Consider the following 11,241-nt stretch of genomic DNA (forward strand, 5'->3'; position numbering starts at 1 on the left):
GAAATGAAAAACTTCTTCTTAAATGCTAGTGTATATATGTATGTATGTATGCACACACACACTGACACACACACGCACAAACACATATATATTAAGTTAGCTTAGAATTGATGTCTCCCTTTGAATGTGAATTCAGCTAATGCATGCTTCCTTTAATGGTTAATTTTTTGGTGCTACACTACACATTGCAATAATATTGCTATATTTTCGGCTACAGTGTTGTTCTACTAAAATTTTAGGAATTTGATTTAAATAGAAGATAAATAAATTTTACATACTTTAAAAAGTATACTTCTATACAAAATAATTCTAGTGAAGCTTATAGTGATAGAATCATTTAATAACTTTTTCAATCTCTTAAAAAGTTAAAATTCTGTGGTATAGATTAAATCAAACTTTGTATTACCTTTTTCAATTTTTGCTGGCTGTTACATATTTATTTGTCATAATAGCTTGTTTTGTTTGACATTCTTTATAGTACATTTTTTTCTTATTAGAAATAATTCTCTTATTTAAATTTGATCCATTTTGCATTATCCTAAAACATATTTGTCATTTCGTTATTCAGCTTGTATTTTATTCTGCATAAAAGTTGTAACTTCGAAGTTTTAATGAACTTTTCTTAACATCTTATCACGAAAGAGCGACATGTTTCAGTTGTTTTTTCCATCACCACCATCATTATTATTCACGACTTCTTGAGGTTGGCTTTATGAATTCACATTTATCATCTATCAATGTTAAGTATAGCTAAGTTCTTATGCAAATCTTTGTTATATTTATTTAGATTATTTTCTTTTTAATGCTTTCTTTTTAGTTTTATTTTTCTTATAGGTGCATCTTCCACTCTTCTTTGCAGATGGCCAAAACACGTAGTATTCCATTACATTAATGTTAATAGTTAGTTTCATTGTCCATTTCTTATATTTGTTTTTTAATCTACTTTTCTTAATTTTTTACTCATCCTTTCTATCATTCATAATTCACTTAGTTTGTTTATTTGTGAGTTAATTATAAATGGAAACTCAGATCCAATCAACTTGGTTTAGTGATGGTAACATTAAATTTTTGGTAAAAATAATATTTTCTTGGGCAAGTGTTTGTTCATAATTCACTTGATTTTTGCTTTAATTTTAATTGGCTTAAAATTGAAATCTTTTTCAGATTATGCATTGGATAGGTTTTCTCATCTGAATTTGACTCTATTCATTTAAAAAATATTTGTGTTTCTTCACTCAAATATACACATTTTTGTAGGCACCACAAGTAATAGTGCATTAAATTGTTAATATATATATCCATCTTCTATACACAATTATTTTATATAATGTTTTACAAAATAATACTATATATATATATATATATATATATATATATATATAACTAATTTTATTTATTGAAAATATTTTGTTCAACATAACTTGAAATTTAACGAAGAATTAATCTCATTTTTCTCAACATCGAACTTGGCTTGAATCAAAATTGAAATTTTCAATCTCCAGTTGTGGTCAGTTAGCTCAAGCTCTCAATAGCAGCTCTGACATTCTTCTTTTTTACATTAGTTCTCCTGAGATATTTTCTCAATTTTAATTACTTAATTGAGCTCTAGAACTTGTTTCTTGATGTTTATTCATATTTTTTAACAATAAATCGAAGACATTTAAACTCACACCTAGATATCATGTAATGACATATAATTATCAATTTTACACCTACTTAATTTTTTGTTTAAACATGATAATTTACTAGTAATGTTATGCCTCTTTAAAATTTACTAACATTGTTTTGGTTTTACTTTTATTTTAGCTGAGGTTTAATCAAAAACAAGTATTCCATGCCACCTATAAATAGCATGTACCATAATACCTTATTTTAAATATCCATTTAAAGCATCTTTATGGCCGATACAAGAAAACTTGGGCTTCAATGCAGATCGTTGATAAAATCTTATCATGGTTGCAATTTTTTTTTTCTTTTGACTTTCCATAAATGCATTTCATGCTCTCACTGCTCTTTCATTCAAGTCATTGTTAGCTTCAATAAAGCTTAAAAGCAATGATTTTTTTCTCACTACAAATCAAGTATATACTTTCTTGTAATAATAAGAATCATAGAATGATCTTTTTTTTGTTCTCCATTTATTTACTTTAATCGACAGAATATTAAATTCACCTTTATAATGGATCTTTATATATATAATTGTGCTCGGTTGTCCCATATAGAAAGATTTTTTTTACCTTTGTTCGATGACTTTCTCCTATAATGTCTTTATATGACCCATATGTTTCCTTTAATTGATAGAATATTAAATTCACCTTTATAATGGATCTTTCAAGCATTTATATAAATGTGAATCAGTTGTTCAATATAAAAAGATTTTTTTATACTTTTGTTCGATGACTGTCTCCTATAATGTCATTATATGGCCCATATGTTTGATTCTTCTATAGTTTTTTGTGTTGAAATCCCTGATATCTTTTACTTTTAGTACCAAAACATTTTGTTTTTAATAAATTTGAAATCATTTTAGTATTTAAGACAACTGTGAATAAATTTGTTTGTCAATTACATCAAAACCTCTCAGAAGTCACCAAATCCCTTGTGCTTTCTCATTTCAAAATAAAGTTTTACTTTTATGCATGTTTAAAACAAACTATAGGATTAATTTAAATTATGTTTCAAGACTATTCATTATTCTTTTTAAATTTTTTTTTTTCCTTAAATACTCATATTGTAATTTTTTTTAATAGCCTTTATTTCTTTCTAGATGCCTTTATTTTTAATTAAGGATCTATCATTATGTGATTTCTTGAAATAATTTTTCTTACAAAAAATATTAGTTTTCTTTGTTTATTACTTATTCTGCGAACTTCTATTGCATGCTTCTTAATGCAATTTCCTATTCTGTCATCTGTCAAATAAAGCTTCTTTATAGAATTTCAATTTTTCTCATTAAAAATATATCTCAGATTGAGTGCTTCTTACCCTTCAGAATACATTTTGTCCTAAGAGAATTATTTTATTTTAATTATTTACATTATACTTCTAAGCTATTCATAGATATACTATTTTATTTTTATTTGGTTAAACTTTATCTTTCAATTCACTTAACTTTATTATTGTAACCCATTAAATATTGTTAATCCTCTATAGCACCATAACTTCTGATCTTCCCCAATGTTTTTGGTTTTCCACATTCAATTTAATTTCTTGCAAACAGATGTTATTTTATTTTGATCAATTTTCCACTTAATATTTGACCTTCTTGTGAAATTTCTGAAATCGCATCTGACTAATTTAATCTTTATTTTAGACTTATCCCTTGCACATAGTTTACCACAATTGTGTTAAGTTTAATCTAGAATTTATGAGTGATGTCGTTTTCTACTTCTTATGAGAATTTAACTTCTGCTTTGTCAGTTAAAAGCAATTATTTTTTTTTTCTTATTACTTAATTTTTTTTACGGAATACTTCCATAAATATTTTTTATGGTTAATTTTTCTCTATCAATAACTAGTAATATTTGCAGTTTTTTTCCTAGCTTTGATGGTAACTCCATGCTTCACATTAAGCATCGACCTTCTGATGATTTGATTAGGAGAGTAGATGTTTTAGATTCAACTTATGTTATGAAACATAGGAAGACTTGGGCTTATTGTATAAAATATGATCTTAATTTATTAGAACTAAATGAAAATATGACACTAAATAGGACGCAATGGAGACGTAGTGGGATTAAGACTTTGTTGTTGCTGTTTGATAATAACTCCATGCTCTTTTTTCTCTTAAAGTGCTCATTCTTACAAAATTATTTGCTATTACAAAATAAAGTATGACTTATTCTCTTACATTTTATCTCTTATTCCAGATTTTCATAAATCCTCTTAACAAACTATTTTACCAGAAACGACATGGCTACAAATTAGGAGTCACCGACATTAATTATCCTCTCATATTTCTTTTATACCTTGTAATGATCTCGTCTATTCATTCAAATTTGATTTTTAGAATTTTCTTCTTTATTTCACCTGTGTAGATTCAGCACAATGTATATACATACTGTACTCATTCAAAAACAACTCATTAGCAACACCCAATTTTAGTAATTTTAAAATTTTATTTTTCAACTTTCAATGCATTATGTTATCCTTGGTTCTTGCATTGACCTTTTCCCGATACAATAGCTTATAACCTTCCACATGTATTTGGTTATTTTTTTTCCTTTTCCATTTGATTATCTGCAAACAGGGCATCTTTATTATTTTTCATTCAACATGTCTTGAAGCTTTTTTGGTTAAATTTTTGCTATTTTCAATGCAATTAGAATAAGCTATGTTGCCTAAATTTCAATCGATGTTGTAGAAAACCCTCAAATATTTATGGCCATAATCGGCTAAATTGTTTCGTGGGAGAAAATATGGTGCAAATTGCCACAAAATCATTGAATGAAAATTTATTTCTTTGATTTTGGCATTTATTTAAAATTGATTGTCAACTCATGTTCAAACTTTCAATTATTTTTCGTTCTTATTAGAGACATGAGACAGGTAATTACATTTTTTTTATTGGTATTGTTGCATGTAGTGGTAATTAAATTTCCTTACAAGCATGATCTGCCGATCAAGTTTGCATGCCAACAACTAAATTTAGCTTTTCTTCCATTTGAACATGTGCTTGTGTCTAACTTTCCTTCTGACAAGCCACAATGAAGCTTCCTTTCCTGTATTGTTATACTTTTCTCGTGCATTTGTTTCTTTGAGTCTGCCTTACGTTCTTTGTGGGTACCACTGATTATCTAATTTCAATAATTAAGACAATTTTCCTTCTGACAAGCCACAATGAAGTTTCCTTTCCTTATTTGTTATACTTTTCTCTTGCATTTGTTTCTTTGAGTCTTCCTTACCTTTTTTGTGGGTGTCACTGATTTTCTAACTTCAATAATTAAGGCATACTGGTTATAGCAAGTCATATTTTAGCTCAATTTTATGCGAACTTCAACATTTAGCTTAATGTTTGGTTCCATGAAAGTAGGCTGAAAGTATATGTAACTGTTTTTTTCTTGTTAGCTGTAAAAATAACTATATTTGTGCTGATTTGTGGTTTATCTAAGATACACAAATATTCTCCCTCATTTATTTTCTTATCTAATTAAGTTTTCTTGCCTACCGCTGCTTATGAATGAGTCACCTTTTCTTGCAGGCATGTGTAAATTCTCACCTGCATCTGATCCAATTAATGCTGCATATATAATTTCCAGGAAGGATCTTTCAAGGTAGAAAATCAAACCAGTGTTTACAGATCTATCTTAGTGATACATTTCTATAGAAGTTGTGATTTCATTGAACTTAATTCCTTGCGTAAATGTGTTGTTGAAAGGTTTTATCAGAGTTACACTTCTCAAGCGAAATCAATTGCTAATCTTTTGCATTTAGTTCCTGCACAAAGTAATTTACCAAATGCTATTTCTTTACACGTGCTTATTCTTCCTTCTTGCTCCCTCTGTTATTTGGTATGTGTTTCCTTAGATCAATCACTTAAATGAAAACATTGTAAAATGTTTCTGTCTGTTTTAGTATCATGGACAAGTTATACTTTTATAATTCGCCAGCTGATTGAGCTGGAATTATTCCGATTTAAGATCATAAATGCAAATGAGGGCAACAAATTTATTTTGAATTTCAGCATCTCAGCAGGAGCAGGAAAAGAAAACTTTAACTCCTTGGGCTAACTTTTTACTTTTTGGGTGGGCATTATGACTTCCGAATTCTTAGGCCTGCAGTTAATCTTCTGGGGGCCAGTAAACCCATTGTAGCGGTAAGATTCTGCCCAATTCTTTTCTGTCTTCAAGGATCTAACACAGGTATCTCTCATGGTTATTTTTTTTTGTAAATTATGACCTCATGGAAACTGAGGATTCCCACTAATTGTTGCAGCCAGTTTGTTCAAACTTCCTTACCGTGTTATTTTTGCTGTGGCGACATTCAATTCATTGTACATTTATGATTCCGAGAGTTCTTCACCAATTGTCATAGTAGCTGGACTACACTATGCGGCTATCACAGATATTTCATGGTTAGTGGCATTAGAATGTGTCATATATCCCTTTGGCTAATAGTTTTAGTAATATTCTTGTCTTCTTTTCAAGATTCTTTATAAGATTAGGCCTCTGTGTTTACTCAGCAGTCTTCTTACTTATTTTTTCTCCAGGTCTCCAAATGCTAAATATCTTGCACTCTCTTCTCAAGATGGGTATTGTTCTATTCTAGAATTTGATGATGATGAACTTGGTGTTCCTTTCTCCTCTGAAGGTATGAGTATTTATTTATTCATTGAATTTTATGATTAATTCCCTAGTAGAAATTGCGTTTTATAAACAGTGATATGGTTGGTTTTATGGATTTAGAAGAGAATATATATAAACTTTTGCTATCAGCCTAAATGGCTCCTGCATATCTTTGTCTTACATGCTGCTTACTCATTGCTTGCTTTGCATTTCATTTTGGTTGATGCATTTTTTTATCAGTCAACTAGTGGTCGAATGAAACTGGAGAAAGAATTACCTTTTCCTTTAGTTGATGAAAATGGTTCATTGTTTATGCACAGTGGTGGAACCATCCTCTTTTTTCAGGGTGGACAAAATTATTATAAAAATGAATTAGTTAAAAAATTAGCACATAATGAAAAATTAAGAGTTGCATTTTATTATCAATGATAAATTAAATAATATTACAAACATCTTTTATTTTATTTTATAAATTAAAAAATAATTTCTGTTTTAATATAAATTTTCACATTAAATATAATTTCATAAAAGTATAAATTTCGTATGAAACACAAACTAAATACAAAATATTTCTTCAAAACCTAATAAATAAATATATGCAAAATAATTAATGCATAAATTTGCACTTCCAAACTATAATTTGATTTCATTTTTTTATTTTCTATTTTTATTTGCTCAAATATAAGAAAAATATAAATATTTGTAATGAAAATAGGAGTATACAGAAATAAAGATTTTTTCTTTTAAATTTTGGGGTATTTACATCCATACCGCCCAATTCTTATGTATATAAACATCTAACATAAACACTTCACTTTTTTACATTTCTACCAGCCAAAATTTTCATTTCATATTTTCATTTTTGTGATATTATTATTTTAATTTCATATTTTAATTTTAAATCATAAGTATGTGAAATTTAAAGTTTAGGTGTTAGATATGTAAATACATATGTAAATAATTTTCTCAATAATAACACAATCCAACCATAAAAAGCTGAAAACGGCAAGTGGAATTTAGTCCCACATTGGTTTTTGAATGAAAAATTTTTATTTTTAAATTTGAAAATTTCAGAAACTATTTCACTAAGCTTAATTTTCTATAAAATTAATTAGTGTCATAAAGAGCATTTATAAGCTTAGTTTCTTATTACGGCAAAATTGGGGCAAAGTAATATAGTTGAGGAAAGGCAAACAATTAAATTGCATCTTTTTTAAGAGCATTTATAAGCTTAGGTTCTTATTACGGCAAAATTGGGGCAAAGTAATATAATTGAGGAAAGGCAAACAATTAAATTGCATCTTTTTTATTAATTAAATTCTAAACTTCAGGGAGGTCAGTTGTCCCCCCCAATTGGACTCTAACAAAAATTGACTCAGCCTTCATTTTAAGCAAATCAGAGGAACTTTTCAGTATCATCAGTTATTTTGCCCTAACCCTAGTTTTATCTGAGGGCAGCATTAATTTCATGAATATTGGCATGAGTTTTAGGATTGGATGTTTTTGTAACCTAAAATCTCATCCTCTTATTCTGTCTTGGAACTGATAATCGTGGATTTGATCTTTTTATTTACTTGATATATATCTTATTGGGCTTCTTGAATATACACATATTTATGTTTGAAATTTCTTACTATCTTTGTAACATTAGAGTAAAAATGAAAGCATGCAATTTGTGAGAAATTATTGCATCAAAATTACTATGATGGCAATTTGGTGTAGATGAATATCTTCGGTTTAAGATTCGGGGATGGCTATGTGGATTTAGGATTTGGGAATATGATGAGTGTATTGGGGTTGCATGGGTTAATAGATTTTATGATTCATGGTGGTGCATGCAAGGTATAACCATGACCATGAAAATGTAAAGAAGATGGAAGAAAAGAAAGCTGATTTCTTATTGAGGATAGAAAGCATGAGAGGCATCGACATGGCAGTGGCCATTATTCTTGAAGCCAAGGACTGATCTTTTATGTTTCATCTTCTATTTAACTAATCCCACATTTCAGTACAAGGCCATGAACAAAAAACAAAGAAACAAATTATGTCTAAATTGTTAATGAGGCTTGTTACAGTTTACTAAAGAATTGAAATTAAAATTAAGCAAAATATGGCCATCCCATGAAGTGGACTACCAAAGTTTCAAGTCTAACTATAATGTGCCAAAAAACCTTCAGTGACCCATCCGCTTGAGTCCAGCTAGTTTTATCTTTTGGGCTTTTTTGAGTCTTTGCGTTTATTATGACCCTATTAATCTTGATTAACCCAAGCTGAATATACGGTCATTTGTTTTCAATGTGATGATAATTTTGATTGATCAGCTTTCTTTAAGGTTAACTCTTCATTGTGTTCATATGAGTCGATCAAGGTAGAAGAGGTGGTACATGAACCTGTAACCATGCGTCATAGAAAGTGATAGTAAATATTTCAAAGAATATGGAGGCTTTGGTGTTTGATAGCTCCAAAATGTAAACATTTTTGAGATATCTACAATTTACATTAATAATGGGTTAGGTAGCCATGATGATTTTACTCACAGAAAGTCAATCTCTAGGTATTTTTGAAACAACACTATTATCTATTATAAAATGAAGGGTTAACAAATGTAAAATCGGGAACTAATATGTTTGACTTCAGTGAGGTGAGGCATATTCGAGGCCCAAGTCTCAAAAGAAAAAAAAAAGTATAAAATAAAAAAAATTAGCATAAAATAAAAAAATTAGTATTAAAAAATAATTTATAAATAAGATATAAATCATTGATATATTGATTTTATTTATTATTATAAACAAACAAACCACAATTCACTATTTTAAATGTTGATATAAAATGAATGTTTGAAATGAGATTCAATATAAACATCCATTTGAAATTTAATATGACATGATGATCAAGATCCACAATAGCTTGCTTCATCTTTCTTTTATGATATTTATAAAAATCATTAAATGTAATAATTTTATCATCATTTGATCATTTGTCAGTGATAACCAAATTTCCTTCACGTATTATAGTTTTATTCCTATTCTTTATGTCACAACTTATATCATATCAATATAAATAAAATAATAAATTAATAACACAATCAAATAATCATACTTTAATTATTTTTTGACATTTTTGAAGCGTTATATGCTTTATATTAGTTATGAGTAAGTATTGTATTTTATATATGGGATATGAGTATGATATCATTGATGTGATGCGACAATGAGGCCCAAGTCATGTGATTTTTTTTTTGCGCCTCGGTTTATGCACACCTTGTGGCATACTCCTTGAAATTCTTTTAAAATGGTTAGTGAATTGGAGTAGGTTAAACACTTAAACATTATGAGCACTTCTTGTTACGTATATAAGTGTCACATGCTAGGATGATCTTTTCAAAATTATTATTAGCTTATTTCATTAATTATTAATAGAAAATATCATATTTAGCTTTATAATATGTTATGTAAGTTTGCTTAGTTTATATGGCAATCAAATAATCGTGGATTGTATCAAACCCACATCACAATCATTGAGTTGAAATTTTAGCTTGAAGCTTTTATCATGAAGTTATGTAGAGCTAAGGCAAAATTCAACATTATCATTATTAAACTATTTTAGGATACTTTTATTCTATAAGGCTCACCTCTTTTGCCAGATCTATTATATTGGTCATCATAGACATTATTATCAACCTATCCCACATAATATGACATTTTTTATTGAAGCTTATGCATCAATATATATCTTGTAAGTGCTAGATCTATTTTTAAAACACAACTCTATCATGTCATATCATACACAATATGTCAAAATGTATTTTTCATAATTTAAAATTTATGCCTATTCTTTTAATCTTGAAGAGTAGGATGTTGACATGAACCTTCAAATATGAAAACTTACTATTGCGTAGCTTACAGATAGCTTAAAATTACTCACGCTAGACAAATAAATTTACTTCTTGAATTAAGACTTGAATATCTTACCTAATTCATTGACAATTTAACAACCCTCTTCACCAAGGTCACCACAAAATTTTGTTCATTCGCAAATGATCTTTGAATGCAAACTATTCAATTTCTAATATTTGTAATTCTAACTCAAATTAAATTTAAATTGAGGGGCATTTACATAACATACCCATCCAATTCTTATGCATTTACATATCTAACACCTAAATTTAATTTTTACTTGTATACCACCCAAACCTTCATATCACATAAAAAATTTATCTAACACCTAAATTTAATTTTTACATGTATACCACCCAAACCTTCATATCACATAAAAAATATCACTATTTTAACTTTTAAAAAGTGAAATACATCTTTTTCATGCATCAGGTAAGGTGGTAAGTGTGTAAAAGTTGAAGTTTAGGTATTTGATTTTTAAATACATAGGAATTGATTGGTATATATGTAAATTTTTCTTAAATTAAGAATACCTCAAAAATAAATTTTTACTTCAAAATAACTTCTCTTAATACAAGTTAAGTTTGGGTTTTAACTTGAATTTATTTAAGTTTATGTCTATGTTTTAGTTTTAGCTTAATTTAGATTTATACTTAGACTTTGCTTAAGTTTAAGCTTAGGTTCTAGTTTTATTTTAAAAATTAGAATATGTTTAATTTAGGTTTATGCTTAACTTCATGTTTGATTTTAAGTTTGAACTTAGTTTTAGGTTTATATTAAGTTTAGTTATGGTTCAATTTAGGTTTAATAATTAATTTCAAGTTTATTTTATACTTTATTTAAGTTAATGCTTAGGATTAGGTTTAGTTTTATATTAGTAATTGAATTTAAATTTGAAAAATTTTTAAGGGATTGTAGGGTTGTCTACTAGGTCGAATTAAGTAGGCTAACACAAGCTGACTCAAGCATGATTCTTAATGACCTACACGCTAGTTGAGCTCACTATGAATTAAATTTTTGAATAGGAGGATTTTGTTTGGTTGGTGAGTCCCATAGGTTTA

The 11,241-nt window shown here is 28.0% G+C and overlaps 1 protein-coding gene across 1 annotated transcript in view; it reads left to right on the plus strand.

Moving 5' to 3' along the window:
• The window catches only part of LOC110037640 (chromatin assembly factor 1 subunit FAS2), a gene marked incomplete at its 3' end in the record, with an annotated part of 46,270 nt that extends 39,961 nt beyond the window's left edge, over positions 1-6,309 (plus strand). The window contains 4 exon segments of the mRNA XM_020742339.1: positions 5,201-5,273; positions 5,773-5,861; positions 5,935-6,073; positions 6,209-6,309. Of these exon segments, the coding sequence (XP_020597998.1) occupies positions 5,201-5,273; positions 5,773-5,861; positions 5,935-6,073; positions 6,209-6,309 (402 nt within the window).
• Between the last annotated feature and the right edge of the window lie 4,932 nt (positions 6,310-11,241).

This window comes from Phalaenopsis equestris, unplaced genomic scaffold (genome assembly GCF_001263595.1).
Source record: "Phalaenopsis equestris unplaced genomic scaffold, ASM126359v1 Scaffold222511, whole genome shotgun sequence".
NCBI lineage: Eukaryota > Viridiplantae > Streptophyta > Magnoliopsida > Asparagales > Orchidaceae > Phalaenopsis > Phalaenopsis equestris.